The sequence below is a fragment of the Pelmatolapia mariae genome, linkage group LG7, assembly GCF_036321145.2.
Source record: "Pelmatolapia mariae isolate MD_Pm_ZW linkage group LG7, Pm_UMD_F_2, whole genome shotgun sequence".
Lineage (NCBI taxonomy): Eukaryota > Metazoa > Chordata > Actinopteri > Cichliformes > Cichlidae > Pelmatolapia > Pelmatolapia mariae.
The window spans coordinates 62347028-62367615 of NC_086233.1; the positions used below are offsets into that span (position 1 = coordinate 62347028).

Sequence of the window (20588 nt, forward strand, 5' to 3'; positions counted from 1 at the left end):
AGATCGTGTCGAAGGCTGAATTTAGATCCAAAAGGACAGGAATGCTGAGAAGACCAGAGTCAGCTCTGAGTAAAACATCATTAGTGAACCATAGCCTAAATGGCACAGTGGTCTACAGATCTTCAGGGGTGGAGATATGCACATTATGCTAATTTTTTGGACACAAGGATGTGAAATCCAGAAGAAAAACCAAACCCATCTCCTGTGCTATGACACGATATCAAATCTCACCATCCAGCTTCAATGGTAGCGTGCTGACACACGAAGCAGCTGTCGAGTGCTCTTTCACCAGCTGTTTTCAGCTTTGTGATAAGAACTAAATACTGAAAGGAGATCATTGATAAGTCTTCACTGTCAGGATATCCATATATATGTAGATGGAAAGTTTCATATTATATAGGCAATTAAGTGACAGTGCTTCCTATGTGATGCTGAGGAGTAATGCAAAAAATAATGCAATGAGCAGTTTATAAATTACTTTCTATAAAGCGTAAAAAGGTAAGTAATACACTGGACTATGTAATATTGTAATATGAGTAATGTAATAAAAGAAACATTTCACTATAACTTTATATATTTAGGAACACTACAACAATGTGTTGGCATAGCCAACAGAAAAGAAAGAAAAAAAACTTTCAGCGCTGCAAAATTTTAATCTTGAAATTTCAACACTTTTTTTAACTGTGGGAGAATGACACTCACAGGAGACATGCAGTTCTCTGTTTCGCCTCAGTCAGTCAGGTTATGTTTTGCTTGAGTGTGCTTTGAGGCAGTGGAAATGAGGTTAGTAGGCAGATGACAGAAGTTGGCATTAAAGCAAGTGGATCAGAGATGACCTCAGCATGGACTCTGGCAGTCTCAGATATCTGTTCATAAAAGTAGAAGTTAAGGAAAAGAAGTGGGAGCCCTTGAAACTGCAACAGAAGGATCGACAGGAGGAGGAGAGGGGAGAGTAGAAGAACAGTGGAGGAAGGTGTGAAAAAAAAAGAAACCAAAGAAGAGAAAAATAAAGAGCAGTCAGGACTTCCGGGCAAGGAGCTAAGAAATGATAGGAAATGAAGGAGCCACAAAAATAGCTACGTATTTGTAAACCACGCCAACATGCATCATGGTTAGAAGTAACTATTTTACATAGAGATGACCCTGATCTGTTGGAAAGACTTTGCACAAGAAACGTGGAGGGAAGAGCAGGCAGTTGGGGAGAAGAGCTGTTCTGATCTATTCTTGTCCTGACCCCACCATCCCCCATCGCAACTGGACCTCAGAGCTGCCCTTAAGAGAGAGCGAGTGGCTTAATGTGAAAGAGTGTTCATGATGTGTTTTAGCTGATAGTGTGATTAAAAAATGAAGATCACTTTAAATCAATCGCTCTGTTTTCTCTGATTAACAGTTTACGCCTCAGTGGCTTGCGGACAGAATTGTTGTTCACTGCTACACGTTCACAAACAGCCTATATGGAAATCCACCTTCACAAAAATCAGATAATCCACCTCCACTTACAATAAACTATTTTACTCACCACAAAAACTGTTTGGCGTAGGCTGAAATAATATAAAAAGAGGGGGCAGGGGGCTGCTGATGAGTAATAGATCAGTTCTTTGTAAAGGCAAGAGAAGCACAGATGTCTAACATAAAGATGATCATTACTCTCCTGTATAAACACACACACACACACACGCACACACACACACACACACGCACACTCAGTCTGTAGTTCCTCAATCAAAACTCATTTAGAGGGATTTGCCTCTGACAGCCTAACAAACAGACATGCTTTCTGCTCCTCTTTACAAAGAATATTCTCCCTGTTTCATATCCATCAACCTAAAATCAGTTATCATGATTTATGTCTTTAATAACACATTGTGCTCTGCACGATCAGAGTATTACAAGATTCCATTATTCAGTTTTACTTCGTTGTCTAATAAAACAAAAAAAGAAAAACTGCACTAAGATTGAATTTCTGTCAGAATATTTGCAAAGGCAATCAACTTGAGCGTCTGTAAAAAACACAATTACCTATAAAAGACAGCAGCCTATAAAAATAGACCCTGTAAATAATCTTGGTTGGGTTCCCCGTCTTGGCATCACACACACACACACACACACACAATTCAGAGGAGACACTGATATTGGTGCGCTTAATCTTAGCTCACATCATCCACTCTCACTCTGTACCAATACGTCATCCACAGCCTCCTCAGAAACACATTCACATGCTTGTGTTTCCATCACATTTCTTATACTTCGTGCACACACACTCTAAGAAGAGATATCCTGTAATTCACAGTGTGGGATGGGCCGACATTCTGCAGACCTCTGCTGCCTGTGCACCTTAAATCAAATCTTTACCTTGCTGTACTCTATAATTCATGTTATGAAGACATATTTGTCACTAAAAGCCAGGCAGATTCCCACAATGCCACCATGTAAGCAGGCTTATTTCCACACTAAACTGACTAATGGCTGATTTAGACGTCTGCGGTAGCGTCTACGACGTAACCTACGTTTAGTGGTCGACGTTGTCATTTATACTTGTGCTGGTGCATATTCACCTTATGGTTGAGTCCTGGTGCTTTACATGCAGTGCCAGCAAATAGAAACAAATAAAGTGCCTTGCGCATCCCTTCGCATAAATTTTGACAATTTCAGTGATCTCACTCCAGAATTTTGCTTTTATATTAGTTTCCATTTTTTACATTGAGACAATGATTATTGATCAATTAAAAACTAGTTGCAGGCTGCATGAACATGACATGTAGTTACATTTCGAGGGAGGTGCACTTCAGGTTATGCCATAAGGTTAAAGAAGGGTTTGCAGTTATAGTGGATAGTCTTTGTCTTGCTTTGCACTTCTTACACATTCTTTAACGTGATATTTTAATGATATTTCAAGCTTTACTGTGTTCAGTGTGTTTATGTATTCGTCACATTGGAAACTGAAAAGAAGAATTCAATATACAGAGGACAAGTCAGAATATAAAAAAAGTAGCTCTCATAGGTAAGGTGTTTTGAGAACAGCAATCTTGCAATGTTAGCTTTTCCACTAGCTCCCTCTTTTGGAAAGAAGCAGGAGTTGAATCAGTTCTTGCCTAAAACTGCTGACACAGGGAAGCATTGAATGTTGGATGCGTCACTTGCTGTAACTGTAACTGCTCATGACAGTGATTGTATGACCTAAAGCTGCGGTTACCTGAAAGGCGATGCTGCTTGGTGCTTACTCTGTTGGTGTTTTGCACAGCGCAACAAAGGTGGAGCATGGCAAACATGGTGAGAATCATGACCACACTCTGAAGCAGCAGGGTCACCTCAAACTGCTTCCCTATCCTGCAAGAACAAGACCAACGCAACCATAATCAATCAGGACTTTAGATACAGAGCTCTTATAGATCAGCATATAGTCCGGTAGGATCAGCTGTATTTAAATACAGAGCCTCAAGGCCGAAATGACAGGTTAGCACCTTTAAAAGGAATAAAACAGGAAAGCAAAATGATAAAAATTATGAGTAAAGAAGAAATACTTTCTTACCAGAAAAATATACGCAAGATGTTAGCTATGAGCAGCACCAGACAGACTCTGGTGGAGAATCCCTCAGTGTTGCTGCTTTTCTGGATCTCCTGATATTGCGGCACATAAGGCAGGGCTCCCCCAAACACCATTACGAATGATGCCAACCAGGAGAGCAGCGTCCACGAGCCCTCCATGTCCTCCTCCTGGAGAACCACCTCGGCATCCATCACAGCAAGGGAATATTACGAGTGTTCAGGAGGTGGATGAGTAGCAGTAGGAGATCTGACAGACAGCAGGCCACTGTCAGAGAGTCAAAGTAATGGGAGGTCAGCAGCGTTATTATTAATGGGCATTATGAGGCGCCCAGAGTCACTAACCAGAGATTAACATTGCCCGAGTGCAATTAAATGCCTCATTCTTATATCTCACATCACAATTTTCATTTTTATTTCCAGCACAAAATCTGTTACAGGAAAGTAGCCCATGCATGATGAACAAAACAACCAAACTTACATAAAACATGAAGCAATATACCTTCATATTAGAGCCAAAATGATCTCAGTCAGCTGATACTGGCCTATCAATGCACACATACAATGCAGGCAAACATACTGCTTTTAAGCTTCTTTATGCAGAACATAATGTTGAAGTAGACAACTATGTCATTGTTGCATAGTCTGTTACAGTTTCACATATTTGCTGATTGATTAGTCAAAAACAGCTGTTAAATGTTTATCTTTTTATATATATATTTTTTAAAGTACATAAGGCTCATTACTGTCCAAATACAACTTCTAAATGTTGGCAGTTATCTTATTTTTCTAATCGTTTTACATCCATTTCCATCAATCAAAATCATTCAATAACACATCTTAGGCAAGCAGAGGTGCAGTAAAGAAAATGTTAATTTTTATTCAGGTTTCCCAACAGTTGCAGAATAAATGGACCCATGACTGTCTGAAAATAGTATACTGTACTTTAATTCATTACATAAATATATAGAGGACAGACAAGTAACAAGCAAACTACTTTTTTATTATTTAAACTTCTTGTCTTTTATAGTGGCCACATATCAGAACAGGGATCACAAGTGGGAGTCAAAGGTCTGGGAATGTACAGCAACAGAGGACATGGACTGCCAGGAGAGGTTAAACAGTCACCAGCTGGTGAAGCTAGGGGCGTTACTAAGGTGACCAGTATGGGATGTGTCAGTAACATCTACCACACTGTTTAAATAACAAGTCAAAATGCATATCTGCACCGACTTCTGTCAAACTGCATACACCAGCTTTTCTTTTTTCTTCTTAGCTTAAATGTTCAGTTAAACATATTCTATTACCAGGCTGTCTTCATAACAAAGGTCCTGTAATTCAAAATGTTTTCTTAAATTAAATCTTCAAATTAATATTATTATTAGCAATGCAAAGTGACTACTGTGACTACTTGGCATGATACTTTATTACAAATGGTCACAGTAGTTCCCTTTTCCCTCCAAACAGTGTTACAATATATTTCAGTAAATTTGATTTCATACAGTTCCCTAAAACTCCAGTTCCCTATTGTTGTTCCTCGGTAAAAAAAACAAAAACAAACGTATTTTGTGTACACAAAACCATGACCTACACATGCTGAACAACAGTGAGCAGTGGCATCATTCTTGTGGGTACTGTTGTGTTCCTGTTTAGTAATCACTGTGTAATATTTTCATTATCAAACCGTGAAAAGAGCTAGAATGAATGTGCTCTTTTGATTGGTGGCAAGGCTCAGCTGACGAATCAGTCAAGCCTGGAAATCCAGTCAGCACTGGGTCAACACACTTTTGTCGTGATAACACAAAACCCTCACCAACAGGTTCTCTTCTTGTAAGACTGCTGCTGTTAACCTTTTCTCCTCAACGCAACAGCAGATGCATTGAGTGGAATACCCTATGTACAGGCTGATTATTCATCAGAGATCATTTATTTGTAATAAGGACATGACGGCTGTAAAAACACCAACATTGCAGAAAGCATTTGAAAGACGTGATGATTAACAATGCAAAGTGAATGAAAACCTGCAGCAGACCTTTAACACATTCCATAAAAAGGTTTCTACGTGTTTTCCAAAGTTAAATATTATTCAGGAAATTTAACAATCCAAGGCGTCTCCAGCTACTTCCCTCCGCCTGCTGCAGAAGTTAACCATCACACGAGAGCAGCCCAAATGTGATGGACTACATCTGATAACACAACGAGCTTTGTTACGTAAGCAAAGCATAGCTTCTTTGGGTTGGGCTAACATGCCTGAACTTCCAGACATCAATTTTAGACTACTGTGCCAGCCTCAGAGTAACAAGACACAGAGGCCCAGCATTCACAGCGAGTGGTTACATTGTTATAAACAGATGAAGGTTTCGTATAAACCTGTGCAAATAAGAACTTTTAAGGGCAAAATTTAAATCACTTGAGAAAGTCTACCGTTTTCTATAATAGTAGAGCGAGCTCACAACGCGCACGGTGCGCAATGGGGCTGATTCTGTATCGCCCCTTATAAGGATTTTATACCCTAGTAAGTTCCCTAATTTAAGAGTTAACTTAAAACTTCAAGCTTTACTTACCAAGCCTCTTCATTCACTTTCCGCCCGTTTGTAACATAAACAAAACCCGCACACGAATTCTTCGGCGTGAAAACACACCGGGCTCCCCGGCAGCTGCAACTTTCAAATCCCAACTCGTTCAGATGAGGAGAAACGTGCGCGCGCAGGCAGGCGCACATGCACTCGCACGGATACATCGACTTCTATCTTTTGTTTTAGTTAATACAGATTTAACAAAGGCTTTTGTGTGCATGTTTCTATGACCCGGACGCCTAAATGACGCAGACTACTGTACTGAACAAATATCTGAATGTCAGGAGTTTTATGAAGCTACGTGGGGTAAATAAAATCTACAACCCTGTACTGCCCATTCAAAACTCGCTGTACATTGGAGCAGCTCTCGCGAGATTCTCTGTGCTTTGGAACAGCTGACTGTGCTGTGGGTGTTGTGCGAGATTGCTTACTTCGAGTAGATAGCAAAACAGTCGCTAGATAGCGGTTTGAATTTTTGTGCTGTTTAGGCGCTGATAATCATTTACATCACAACATGGCTGAGACGGACCCCAAATCGGTGCAGGACCTTACCAATGTGGTGAGTCGTGATCGCGAGGCAAGCTAGCTTTAGCCACAGTAGCTTAGCCTTAGCTAGCAAAGCCAATAACAATGCTAACGATAGCAAGCTATCTGAGCTAGCAAATTTTAGCACTTATGCGGTGTTTCGTGGATTTTGTTTGGTGTGTAAAACTCTAGATTCAAAGGCTGTGTGTGTTGAGCTTGTTGCATCCAAACCACAATCCCAGACTTTAGCTCCAGAATGTTATGTAATGGTCAACCGGTCATGTAAATGGCATCACCAAATTTCAACGAGTAAACTGCACAGAATTATGTAAAAGTTACCTGCAGTACATTTTCTATTCTTATTCACCTGGCACTTATATATAGTAGGTTTCCCTTATCAGTGTCTGACTACTGAATATCGCGCAGTTTCACACACAGACCTTAAAGTGTACGGATTATATGTTAATGATCCTTTTAGTGTTTCCTATACGACAAAGCTTGCGTAGGCAGTGTTTGAGTGTTGCCATAGAGATGGGGGTCAGTGAGAGACGTTTAGCTTCAGTAAACCTCGCAAACGTTTAAAAACCACCTCCGCTAGTTTGAGTCATTTGTTGTTATGCATTACCTAGTTTCCTACAGTCGTATTCACACAGATTTAAAGAAGCTGAGGATTAACTTGACTGTTATGTGAAGGAGATGCAGAATGAAGAGGGGGGGGGGGGGCTGCTGCAGGTGTACTTGTTACAGTAAATCATAGATCCATAGTCAAGCTTTTAAGTTGTTGGCAGAGAAACAAATTCACCATTGTTCACGCTTTGATTCACAGACCATATGCTTAAAAATGTTTGTATCTGACAGTGTTATGACTTCACTTTATATCTCCATAAACTTTAACTACTAAGTGGCTCCAGTTTCACAATTTCTGCTCTTTTCCCCTCCACAGGTTCAGACTCTGCTGCAACAGATGCAGGACAAGTTCCAGACCATGTCAGACCAGATCATTGGAAGGAATATCCTAATAATCATCTAAAATGCTAAACATCAGTTGTATTGATTATATGCATCAAAGTTAATAATTGTAGGCTGGATCATTTGTTCCGTGTTAGCTGACTTTGTGATTTCCAGTTGTAATTACCTGCCTTAACTAATTCTCCACTTGATGAAATGAGCACACGTATTGATGACTTGGAAAAAAACATTGCTGACCTGATGACCCAGGCTGGTGTTGAGGAGATCGAGGCAACACCAGAAAAAGCTAAAGAGGGTCAAGGATCATAATGAAGGTAATAAAGTATTCGGCACGTCTAGCTTTGTCAGTTTTCCTGTAAATATGTTGAATGTAAGCTTCAATAGTGAATGTTTTTCTAAATCTGTCCCACAGGTTCCTAAATCACAAGGCGTGAAGTCGGTCCTGTATTCAGGAGCAGCAGACTTTTTCCATTCTGAAAATGACTAATATTGATTTGGTGTGTCGTTGTGTGAAATGCTTTTTTATATATTGTGAAATGGTTATGTAATGACTTGAAAATTTGAACGTTACTTGTAAGCTAGAGTAGTGTGACATGCCCTTCAGCACCTCAAGTGCTCATGTGCAGGATTGCAGATTTAGCATACTAACGTGGAGGTTATTTTCATATACATGTATATCAGTAATTGAATTCCTTGACACGAAAGCAGACAGTGATGGTTTTGCCCTAGCCTCTGACGAGGACTAAAACTTGCAGGCTAACAGGTTAGTTAAAAACCTCCAACCCAGTGTCTGCACCAACACGGTGCAGCGAATCTCTAAAGCTAGCAGTGTTTCACAGTGAGCACTGTTACAACCATTGTGTGGGATGCATTCCAATCCTGATAGTCTTCTATTAAAGCTATTTAATACACGGCTGTTTGTCATGTATGGTCAATATTTGGAAAGAGGGGTGTACTATGGAGTGAGATCAGTGAGTTATTGGAGTCGGTCAAACTTGAAATCAGTTTTCTGTCATGAAAACTGATTTTAAGACAAGCGGCTCTTTTAACCTAAGTCACTATGGTCACTTAACCTGAAGACATAAGCCGCTCGGCAGCAGGTTATGTTCAGAGTTTCAGTTTTAAAAATCCATATTTTCAGAGGTTTTTTGTTTTTGTTTTTTTTATCCATAGCATTTTTAAAAAGTGTTATTTATACACATGTTGGGGGAATAAGTTTTATATGTCACAAGTTGTTAAGCTGCACTTTAGTGGAACCACTAAAATCATCGTCAGGAGATTGCATTATGTATGTGCATGTTTATTTTAGTGAAGCAAAAAAAAAAATGTATAAATGTTACACTTTATTCCATCTCTTTCCTGCTTATCCAGTTCAGATGTGTGGGGGGGACTGGGGCCTATCCCAACTATTTAGTACAGCGGTGTCAAACTCCAGGCCTCGAGGGCCGGTGTCCTGCAGGTTTTAGATGTATCCTTGATCCAAAACAGCTGATTTAAATGGCTAAATAACCTTCTCAGCATCTCTTGACGTTCTCCAGAGGCCTGATAATGAACTAATCATCTCATTCAGGTGTGTTGACCCAGGGTGAGATCTAAAACCTGCAGGACACCGGCCCTCGAGGCCTGGAGTTAGACACCCCTGATTTAGTACAACTGCAGCTACCAGCATACAGAACCCACACAAAGAGTACTAATGTGAAATTCATTTCGCATCAATCTGCTGACAAATGAAAGTGATTTGTGCATTTCCTTTACATCAGGCACATTTAATGTATCCAGTCTAAAAGACTCAGAACTATTTCTAAGGTGACAGCACTGAAATCACACTCGGCAATAACATAAATTCTGTTTACCACGTTATGCACCAAATCCAATTTTTACACCATCTGATAACATGTCATCTGATAACGTCTGAGATTGGAGTAGATGGCACTTGGATCATTTTGTGTGGACACAGAGTCACGATGCATGAAACCCCTTTTTACACGAGCGTGCACTGAGCTGAAAGCAGAAAGCCCGACTTGAAGGTTGCTAACTGATGTGATGTTTGCCATCTCTGACTGGAGTTTTAGGTTTTGTCAAGCCAGCTAAGGCAAAGAAAGCCTGCCTGTGTTGAATGTTCTTCGTAGCATACCCCTCTGGTGCTGACAGAATTTGTAACAATACATCCAACTCCGAGGTGCTCTGCATTTTTCTGTAGTTTTGTTTTTTTGTTTTAAACCAGAATCACATTTTCAGATGCAAATTCTGTGGAACGTCTCAGTGTTGCATGGTTTTTAAATCTATATTGTTTATAATGTAATGAAATTATAATCAACCTCTTAGGTTAGGACAGTTTGTAAAATGTAAATAATAAAAACAAACCAGAATCATTTAGACCCTTCATGTTGAAACTTCATCATGAGCACCACAGGGACATCAAGGGTTTTAGACTTAATAAGGAAAATGACACGGGCAAATAAGTATGTGAGCCCATCATGTACAGTGCATAATATTCAGATGTATGGAGTGACACGGCACAAAAATAAGAATCTTCAGTGGATGTCACTGGGCTCAGAAGCACTTATTGTCATTAATCACTTTGTCATCGCATCCACAGATGAAATTATCTACTGTAAACTTTTTACTATGAATTGGAAAATGCAACTTTTACTTTAAAAACTACAACATTTAGTCTCATCAGTTCAAGAAGAGGTCACGCAACACGCTGGAAAACACCTGTCATAAAAGTTTGTTTAAATGTATTGCTGCACTTAAATAAAAATCAGCGCATGCATATATTTTCATTTATTTTCCCCAAAAAGCAAAATCTGTTGTCTTTGTACCATTTTAATTAAATATGGGGTTTAAAGGATTTTAAAGTTACTGCCTTTTTATTTGCATTCTAATCAGTGTTTCCCATTGTTAATTTTAAAGCACTGTGTTTAGAATGAATGGGCAGACTGGCCCTCAGTCTTATGCAAACTGACACCAGCAGAATTATGCATTTGAAACAACACTTCCCCAAAAGTGGTGTTTAAGAACTCGTGACAGCTTCTTTGGCCCGTTACTGCCTAATGGGAACCTTTATTCAGATTAATGCAAACAAAAACATACAAACAGTAAATAACAGCAGTTTTTCCAAAGAAAGTGTCGAACAAAAACAAACACCAGTAAGCAAAAGCACATTAAAGCACAGCTCGATCGTACCACACAGTTATAAGTACAACATGGGCAGTCTTTGAAAATACAATAAATGCAGTATTAAAGTATTGTATGTAAAATTAACAGAGTGGTTCCTGAATTGCAGCTTATGTCACCTTTTAAGACGAGAGACTTGAATAAGTTTTAGGTTAGAACTCAAAGTCTGCCTCTGTCATGTCGATGGCCCAGGCAAACTTCTCCCGTTGGGTTTTATTGTAGATTTTCTCTATAGGTACCTCCATGTTTTTACACCTGAATAGATGGGAAGAATATTAAAAATAAGCCTAAAAGTTTTTATTCAGGTTTAGATCTTTTCACCTAGAAAGAGAGGTACACAGATGGTAAAGTTGAAACAAACCAGCTATCACTTCTGAGTCTATGGGGGAAAAATATCAGTATACATCTTGTGTTATATATTTAACAGCTGGTAGTGTTCACTCACCAGGCCACGGATATCCGCGGGTCTAAGTAGTTGAGCTTTGAGGTACCCAGAGCGATCTGTTTGTTCTCTTCTCTGTCGGTTGCCTGGACCTCCAGCTTCAGCAGCTGCTCTTCACAACGCTTCACTGCTGCCTTTTTCCGCTCCACCAGCCTGACAGAGAAGAGCCAATCATCACTGGTACAGATATGTGTGGATGGAAGAACCTTTTTGTATCACTTTCTCTCACAGTGTAACAATTAAAGAGGAGTTTGTGTAAATATTTGAAAATAGTAGAAAAGACCCGAAAACAAACACACCATTTTTACTGGGGGAAAAATAAATCTGATGTTGTCATTGCAAACGCATTCAAAGCTGTTCAGCGCGTTCCTATTTACCCTGTGATGAAAATATTAGATATCATGAAACCATTCATTGCCTAAGGGTCATTCGAATGAATGAATGAATTATATTCTAAAAATAGGAGGCATACAAGAAAAAGGAAAAAACGATGATCCAGCAGTGCACCGTAGATTGCACCGCAACGATTTTAAAACCTTTATTTTGATCTCGGGTACACACCTGTAAAGTTTCATGCTCTTGTTTTTTTTGGTTGTATTAAAGAAAAAATGTTCAGGACAGAAAGATATCAGGTATCTGCCAAAATGGTTAAAGCTACGTTGTGGTAGCCCTCACTCCAACACATGAACAGGACAAAATGTTACCAAAGCTTTCTCTTTTGTCCTCCGCCGCACCACTACTGACACTCACGCTTGCAACTTCGGGTCGGAATTCCCCTTCGTCTTGGCCTCCTTCTTGGCCTGTTTCAGCTCCGTCTTGGCTAAGGCCAGCTGCTCCTTCCTGGCATCAATCTGGGTGGAGAACATATGGATACAAGCTCTCACACAGGCACCACATTTAAATTCAACATGTGACAGAACAGGCTGTGGATCCACTGTCACTTGAATTCTCATCTGTTCTTTAGTCAATTAACAATGAGAAGAATACAAAAAAGTATGATGCTGACCTTTCTAATCTAATTTAAATTACTGTGTCCAATAAAATATAAACTGTAAAGTAACTTTCAATCAAGCTGCCCTTACCTTGGCCTGAAGGTTAGCCATGGATTGCTCAAAGGTCTTTGGCGGCGCCCGCTGGTGGTTACACAGAATAGCAACTGCTCTGTTAGCTCGATTGTAGGACAGCAGTTTCTCTGCCACATTGTCAGACTCTGTAATTTGTATTTAAACAAGGAAAAAAAATCCAAGTGAGAACAGATATCAAACCAGAATTATGCACAGAAACTATTAAAGAGAAAATCACGCTGACACGCCTAATGCCATTACCTCACACAGCGACAAAACATCAAGCTTCAAGTAACATTCATACAATTACATTCTCCTATTTCATTTATACACATGTGTATTAACTTCATCTATTCCTCCTGTGGTTCACACAACACTGCCTGCAACCACATGTCAGCCTGCATATTGGCTCTCAGTGGCAAGCCAGAAATGAGATGAGTGTGACACTTCTATCTCTGAAAGGAAAAAAATCATGGCCGAGGCAGCCAATGGGACTCTGATAAGAGTGAGACCGAGATGCACGGCTCTGGGTTTAGTGATAATGTACTCCTGTCATAACTGAGAAACCTGACTGACATCAGGATACCTTGAACTAAGCCGGCTAAAAATAAAAGAGGGTCATTGCAGTGTTTTCACTGAACCCTGTGACACAATGAGCTGAACTGATGGCAAGTTACATTATTAACCCCCCTGAACCAGCACCTGAGGAACACGAGCCACTGCTTTAAATGCTCATGTGTGGTGCAGAGCATTTAAAGTCAATTTAGACTGTTACAGTGCAGCGAGCAGGTGTGACTGACTGTTTGTGAGCTCCTTAAGTTGCTGCTGCAGAGTGATGGAGGCGTTGTATGTCCTGAAGACTTTTGCAGTCAGACCGGGCATTAGAGAACTCAGATGTTTGTTCAGAACGCTGGTCTGCAACGAGAAACAGGAAAAAGAAAGAAAACCACATTAGTCCAACTAAATCAACACATGCCATCTACCACTAGGTGGCACTGTGGTAATGTGCCACTGCGGTGGCAAAGAATCTCCACCTCACAAATAAATCAAAATAGAATCTCTGACTTCATTATAATCATCCATTAGATCAGGGAGAATAAAACAGATCATAATAAAAGTCTCACTGACATTTCTGTAGGTGTTATAACAAGTTAAAGTTGTATATAGCTAGTTTACATATCCATTAACACCTGAGAAATAACAGCAGTCTTTACAAAACAGATGAAACAGAGTTAACAGTGTGAGAGGACACTCACTGGTATTAAAGCAAAAACCATATGCTCATGCACACACGCCAGTTTCAGGTGCAAATATAGTCTTGATGAGGAAGGCGTCACATGCATTTTGAATATGGATGAAAGCATTCAGATGTGAAGCAGAAGTAATTTTGATAAAGTCTACAATAATGATGCTGGTTTAATCATCAGGACCTACTGGGGCCACAGACCTGTATCACTGTGTCTCACTACAAGCTGAGTGGGTGTCGGTCTCTGTCTATATATATATATGTCTTGATGCATTCTCAATCATCCAGGGAAGTAAATCTCCAAAAGTTGAATCTGTTCATGTGGACGTAGCGTTTTGTGGGAGAAACGTTTCGTCACTCATCCAAGTGACTTCTTCAGTCTCAGCTGACTGCAGGTTTCCCCAAATCTTATAAACAGTACATTTGCATAATGACTGAAACCAGCCCGCTGAAGGAACAATGGGCTGTGAGGTCAGTTCCTTAATCATAATTATGCAAATTCCCATGACCATTGATCAACAATCACTGACCAAAACCCACTGATCAAAGAACACTGATCAATGGCCATGAGTACCATTCACAGAGAGTTGGGGAATGGCTGCAATCACAGCATTGTAAGATGGTGAAAGAACCGGACCTCATACCACAGGCTATACCCAGGGGAGTCTACACCAAGTCTGTATGGTTTACCGAAGATACATAAACAGGGTGCACCTTTAAGACCAATTGTCTGCATGATCAACTCGGTCACCTATAACATCTCCAAGTTTCTGGCTTCGATCCTCAACCCGCTGGTGGGCAGCTCTGAACACCACATCCAGAACACCCTGGACTTTGTTGAGAAGGTGAGAGACGTCATTATGAAGGCAGATGAAACCATGGTCTCGTACGACGTTACATCTCTCTTCACTTGCATCCCAGTCACGGAAGCGTTGGAGGTAGTCCGTAAGAGATTACAGGATGACCCCAACCTCAGCAACAGGACCACTCTCAGCACCGACCAAGTGTGTTTGAACTGTGTCTTCATTCCACCTACTTCACATACAAGGGTCAGTTCTACAGGCAGAAACATGGGTGTGCCATGGGCTCCCCAGTTTCACCCATCGTGGCCAATTTGTACATGGAAGAAGTGGAAAAGAGGGCTTTGCTATCCTACCCTGGAACACCACCAAGCCATTGGTTCAGGTATGTGGATGACACCTGGGTGAAAATCAAATCTGAGGACGTACTACACTTCACGGATCACATTAACTCGGTGGACCGACACATCAAATTCACCAGGGAGGATATGAAAAGTGGCAGGTTAGCCTTCTTAGACTGTGAGATTTCCATCAGTAATGGGGGACATCTAAAAGCTGACGTGTACCGTAAACCTGCACATACGGATCAGTATCTAAGGTTTGACTCTCATCATCCACTGGAGCACAAACTGGGTGTCATCAGGACGCTACAACACAGAGCGAACACCATCCCCACTGACACAGCGGCCAGGGAGGCAGAAGAACAGCACATCAAGAAGGCCCTGAGTAAATGTGGTTATCCCAGCTGGACTTTTGTCAAAGCTGGAAAGACACCTAAAGAAAGCTCCAGCCGATCCAGGAGAGAAGGACAACCGCTGCCCAAGCGAAAACCTGTAGTGATCCCATATGTGTCAGGAGTATCGGAACAGTTGAGACGCATTTTTTCTAAACACCGGGTCTCTGTGGCTTTTAAACCCCAAAATACGCTGCGCCAAAAACTGGTCCACCCCAAGGATCGGGTCCCCCGACACAAACAGAGTAACATAGTGTACACTGTTAAGTGCCAGGAGGATTGCCAGGATTTATACATCGGGGAAACCAAACAACCTCTAGCGAAGCGGATGGCACAACACAGAAGAGCTACAAGTTGAACAGCCACAAGGGGCAGTACCCTCCATGGAGAAGGAGGCTAGAGGGCAAGATCAAAGTAGCACGGAGGGAGGTTAGCCAACTAACGGAGTTGCAGAAAGGCGCGACAAAGAAGGTGCATAAGAAATACAGCAAGCTGTCCATACCTGAGGCCTTGGAAAGTGCCAAGCAAAGACTCACAGCCTTGGCCAGCCGCTTGAGGAGGTACACCAGAGAGATAGAAGGGCAGGAGAATAAACCAGCTGTTCTCCACAGAACCAGCAAAGGTGTACTCTCAGTGGCAAGGGAACAATATGAGAACAGCACCACCAAGGCTGGAGACAGAGCAATACTGGAAGAGCATATGGGAGAAGGACGCAACCCATAACGGCAATGCTCAGTGGCTAGTGGATCTGAGGGCAGACCATAGCGACCTCCCTGAACAGGGTCCAGTAACCATCACAGTGGCAGACATCCAAGAAAGGATCTCCAGTATGAAGAGTTGGACAGCACCAGGGCCCGACATGGTTCACGCCTACTGGCTGAAGAAGCTGACTGCACTCCATGAGCGTCTGGCAGCACAAATGAACCAGCTGCTAGTTAACGAGAGACACCCAGAATGGCTAACCGAAGGTCGGACGGTCCTGATCCCCAAGGACCCCAAGAAGGGACCGGTCCCATCCAACTACCGACCAATAACCTGCCTCAGTACTACATGGAAGCTCCTGTCAGGCATCATATCGGCTAAGATGAACAGGCACATAAGTCAATACATGAGCGGGGCACAGAAAGGGATTGGCAAGAATACCAGAGGCGCAAAACACCAGCTACTGGTAGACAGAACAGTCAGCCGAGACTGCAAGACCAGACTGACCAACCTGTGCACAGCCTGGATTGATTACAAGAAGGCCTATGACTCAATGCCCCACAGCTGGATACTGGAATGCCTAGAATTGTACAAGATCAACAGGACCCTAAGAGCCTTCATCAGGAACTCAATGGGGATGTGGCGTACAACACTAGAGGCCAACTCCAAGTCGATAGCACAAGTCACCATCAAGTGCGCGATCTACCAAGGAGATGCTCTGTCCCCACTGCTGTTCTGCATAGGCCTGAACCCCCTCAGTGAGATCATTAACAAGACTGGCTACGGATACCGACTACGAAACGGAGCGGTGTGTGTGTGTGTATATATATATATATATATATATATATATATATATATATATATATATATATACACATACACACACATAGAGAGAGAGAGAGAGAGAGAGAGAGAGAGAGAGAGAGAGAGAGAGAGAGAGAGAGAGAGAGAGAGAGAACGTGTGGATGCATGTGCTGGAGCACGAGCATGCAGGTAGAAGCATCTGCTGCTACGATGCTAATGAAGGCTATGGGGCGAGTACAATACCTCTCACACCCCCAACTCCCTCAGCATGGTGCGCTGTGTGTGTGTGTGTGTGTGTGTGTGTGTGTGTCTCATCCATGTCGTCTCCTAAGGCATTATTAAAATGCGTCATTACCGCAGTTCTAATTTCCTATCTATAATACAGGATGCAACATACTGGACTTTCTCATTAACATACTGCTATCCAATTTGTTGTGATGGCTACTAATGCCAGGGAAATATCGACTATTGCCTTTCTACACTGCCTATGATGAGGTGCTTTTCATTTCTCACTGGGTCTAATTTGCGTGCATCGGTTCCTCGGCCAAAAAACAAAACCGGTTCCTATAGATGGGTAAATGATACAAAAGAGTGGAGGGAAAATGTACTGAATAAAGGAGCTCGTAAGGACCATAACACACTGCTGGTTGTAATTTAATTCATCTTTGTAAGATGTAGTTATTACAGCTAACCTGAATGATGTGGAGTTCAGTAAAGAGGCTTCCAGAGAAGCTGAAAATACCTGCAATTTCAAAACAGATCAGACATCCAGACCTTAACATAATGTCTGTCTATATGTGTGTTTATCTGTGTGTATGTGTGCATGCTCATAAAACCCACAATCACCTTAGCGAGGCATTCTGCAATCATATTGATGAGCATCAACTCTCCTCATCTTTCTCTAAAATGTTATTCACTGAGACATTCACGACACTGAATGCTTAGAGATATGTGGAATCTCACGCCCTACAAAGCAGCACCATAAGAGGGAGCAGGCCAATGAAAAAACCTGAAACACTCATCCTGGTCTCCTTCAGATGCTTCACCCTCCACAAAATTAACAATGATTCCTACAAGTGAATACATTTAACTAAAATACTGAAATAAAGTGTTTAAATTCATCTGCCCAGGATGTTTTATCCTATTTGAGACTCTAGCTCTTCTTTCACCATCAATATGTGCAGCTTTTAAACAAATGTAAACAAAATCTCCAAATAATGAAATATTGAATGTGCTTTGTCACCCACGACCAGTGTGCAAATCTTAAAGGTTCATCAAGAAAAACAGCTGGTGGTGCAATTTCTACGGTCTGGTGCCATTAAGCTAAGAGGGATCAACACGGAGAACAAATCGAACAAAGAAAGAAACACGGTGGAAATACGGCAGGAATATTAGCATGATTTGAAGGAACATGGTGCGCGCGCGTGCACGCACACACACTCCTTGAAATTCATCATGTTTTCATTTCATTGCTTGTTTTCGTTCTTCACTGATGTTTAACTTATAAGCCTCGTCTCCTGATTTCTTTCCTCCGGTCCGTGTAGCTGAGTGCAGATGTAGAAAAATAAACTTTCTGCTTTTCCAAAATTGAAAAAAGCAGATAAAAACAAGTTTAAATTGTGTCAGCAGGCTTCAACCAAGGCACTTTCCAAGCACAAAAAAAGTACATGTTATCACGATCTGCACCATTTCTGCGATAGAAATCTTTTCACCCAGCCGTCTACCGCGGCATTCAAAACAAACACTTTTACCTCGCCATGCGGCTGAACTACATATCATTAACTAGCTTGTTTCGGTGACACTGACAACTCAGCACTCCTGAGTCTGTGTTTGAGAATACATCATTTAATCGACAAATGCAGCAGTTTCAATGCTCTTATTCTGCCCTTTTGTTTAGGCTGCGTGTTCTATAGAAGAGGAAAACTCATGCTGTTATAATATCATCAGTGTTGCAATAATAAACAGCAAACTTATGAGCCAAGCTGATTTGGGTATATGTCAGAATCTGTGCCTTTCTCATTTAGCACTCGGGTCGTCGTCCCCCCCCCCCCATACATTTCTACCCATCTTCCATCCCCACTCTCCCTTTCTTCTCAGATGCCTGCCTGTCACCTCTCCCAATTGCCCTCCCACCACCTTCCCCATCCTTTTTTCTACCCATCATCCACCCTCTCTACTAAACCACCCCTCAACTGGACCATTTGGCACTTTTCTACCGCTTCATCTACTACTACACACCTCTTCTGCCTCTGCTCTCTCAGTGTCCTGGCCTTTCCAGGTGTCAATCAGGCCTGCCCTCTGCAGCCATTACCATTCCACCTCCAACAGACACTGACATTTCCTGACACACAGGGGAGGGCAGAGAGCAGAAGCACTGTACTCCCTCCTTCAATTGCTCCATCTTTCTCATCTCTTCCTCACATTCCTGTCCTGTGTTGCAACTTCCTTCTCCTACCTGTCAGTCTTAATATGCCAAACACGTGACTGGCTCTCTAATCTTCCACATGCATTTTAATCTGCATTTTCTTCTGTATGTTGTATACAACACTGTTACTCTGAACATATCGCAAAGTCAGGTATTTTTCAGAAATCCAACTAAGGTCACTGTCCTGTCGTCGTAGATGCTGCAGATACAGAGTCAGGACATTATAGGTTATTGTCTCAAACAGAGTGAGGTAGTTTTCGAGAAAGCCCAATATTCCCCTGTGCTGAACTCACCATGTGTACGAGCAGAGCACTCTGTGAGGCCTTGCTGTCTGCCTGAAGCTAGAGGAAAAGGTTCAGAGGATGCCACATTTTGATGTGTGGAAATTCATCCGCCCAACATGTTCACTCTCAATTTTCACGCGCACAGTTTCATTTTTATCTGCCAGGGTCCATCCCCTCTCCCTTTTGAAACTCCCTTTCTGCTTTCAGTCTCCCCCCTGCTTCCAATATTCGAGCCCTTCTCTGCACCTCCCATTTCCTTAATTTAGCCTTTCATCTCTCCACACCAACGGCTCATCCTCATTCAATCTCATCTCTTACACCTCACAATTTAGTCTCTACTTTTCCCCTCACTGCAGCTTTCTGTGCCTAGAAAATATAAAAAGTGTAATTCTATTTTGCTTCCACCATCTCTTTCTGTTTTCTTAAAATATTACTTGGGGGGGGGGGGGGGGGGGGGGGGGGGTTCCTCACCCTTTTTAAACAACCTCAAATCAAACCTACTGCTTGCTTTTGACACCAACATTTGTGTAGCAGCTGAAAATGTGAACAAAACAAAAGCTCCCATAATCTTCCATGTTGTGACACATTAATAGCAATGATCATATAAAAGGTGCAACATGTTAGAGGAGATGCATGCTGAGAGAGAGACTCACATTTAGGCGGTCAAAGAGTTCGTCTCCGGGCTGTTTATTCTCCAGAAAAAGTTTAAGACTCTTAAACACCTGAAAAGAGATGCAGGTAAAGTACATCAACATATATAGAGAGAAATAATAACATTTAATACATCTGCACAGGTGCTGCACTAGATTTTTCTTGGGTTTATGTTTCATTGGTGGATTCTGGCTGAAAAAACTGATGAAATTTAAAAAAGCACAAACAGACAAATTCTCTGACAGGTCTAAAAATACCACAAAACTACAGGTACACATACACATCAGAGTGCAATTGTGGGGCACGTTCGGAGCCTTGCTTTATTTGTCCATCTCAAAGCCAGAGGATTAAAACTGGCACAATTACATCTGACATTTCAAGCGACTCTGTGGGTTTCACAGATGCATCCTTTCCCCAAATAAACTACTAAAATATGCAAGACACCAATTACGAGCCACAGATGTGTTGCCTTATAAAACACGCTGACATATTCACCGGCTGATTTGTGTGTCAATTTTGTTTCCTTTGAAAGACGAGCTGCAAATATAAAAAGCAAATCACCGATGCTTTGGGCATGAGATGTAAATCAGTACGTGTCTGTATTTATGCATCCACATGTGTCCTCACACTCTGGGTTATTTGAA

The 20588-nt window shown here is 41.6% G+C and overlaps 3 protein-coding genes across 3 annotated transcripts in view; 1 reads left to right on the forward strand and 2 right to left on the reverse strand.

Moving 5' to 3' along the window:
* Positions 1 to 6219, reverse strand: part of si:dkey-246g23.2 (solute carrier family 66 member 2) — a 66570-nt gene extending 60351 nt beyond the window's left edge. The window contains exons 1-3 of the mRNA XM_063480165.1: positions 6108 to 6219; positions 3530 to 3811; positions 3194 to 3327 (exon numbers count right to left, since the gene is read on the reverse strand). Coding sequence (XP_063336235.1) covers positions 3194 to 3327; positions 3530 to 3738 — 343 coding nt within the window. The 5' untranslated portion in view covers positions 3739 to 3811; positions 6108 to 6219. The remainder of the gene's footprint in view (positions 1 to 3193; positions 3328 to 3529; positions 3812 to 6107) is intronic.
* Positions 6220 to 6494: 275 nt separating this feature from the next.
* Positions 6495 to 8524, forward strand: hsbp1b (heat shock factor binding protein 1b). The gene is made up of 4 exons (XM_063480164.1): positions 6495 to 6678; positions 7588 to 7654; positions 7801 to 7927; positions 8026 to 8524. Exons 1-3 carry the CDS (start codon positions 6634 to 6636, stop codon positions 7920 to 7922), a joined length of 234 nt encoding a protein of 77 aa, XP_063336234.1. The 5' UTR covers positions 6495 to 6633; the 3' UTR covers positions 7923 to 7927; positions 8026 to 8524.
* Positions 8525 to 8650: 126 nt separating this feature from the next.
* zgc:173742 (DNA topoisomerase I, mitochondrial) overlaps positions 8651 to 20588 on the reverse strand; it is a 32191-nt gene continuing 20253 nt past the window's right edge. Inside the window, exons 14-19 of the mRNA XM_063480163.1 lie at positions 19947 to 20015; positions 13100 to 13214; positions 12318 to 12445; positions 11986 to 12086; positions 11239 to 11388; positions 8651 to 11048 (exon numbers count right to left, since the gene is read on the reverse strand). Of these exons, the coding sequence (XP_063336233.1) occupies positions 10946 to 11048; positions 11239 to 11388; positions 11986 to 12086; positions 12318 to 12445; positions 13100 to 13214; positions 19947 to 20015 (666 nt within the window). The 3' untranslated portion in view covers positions 8651 to 10945. The remainder of the gene's footprint in view (positions 11049 to 11238; positions 11389 to 11985; positions 12087 to 12317; positions 12446 to 13099; positions 13215 to 19946; positions 20016 to 20588) is intronic.

What these genes read in the sequence shown, in the direction of transcription:
- hsbp1b (XM_063480164.1), top strand. Translation starts at nt 6,634, where the DNA reads ATGGCTGAGACGGACCCCAAATCGGTGCAGGACCTTACCAATGTG. An exon ending in TGCAGGACCTTACCAATGTG is followed by an intron (nt 6,679 to 7,587) that starts GTGAGTCGTGAT and finishes TCCCCTCCACAG; the next exon opens with GTTCAGACTCTGCTGCAACA. An exon ending in AGACCAGATCATTGGAAGGA is followed by an intron (nt 7,655 to 7,800) that starts ATATCCTAATAA and finishes CTAATTCTCCAC; the next exon opens with TTGATGAAATGAGCACACGT.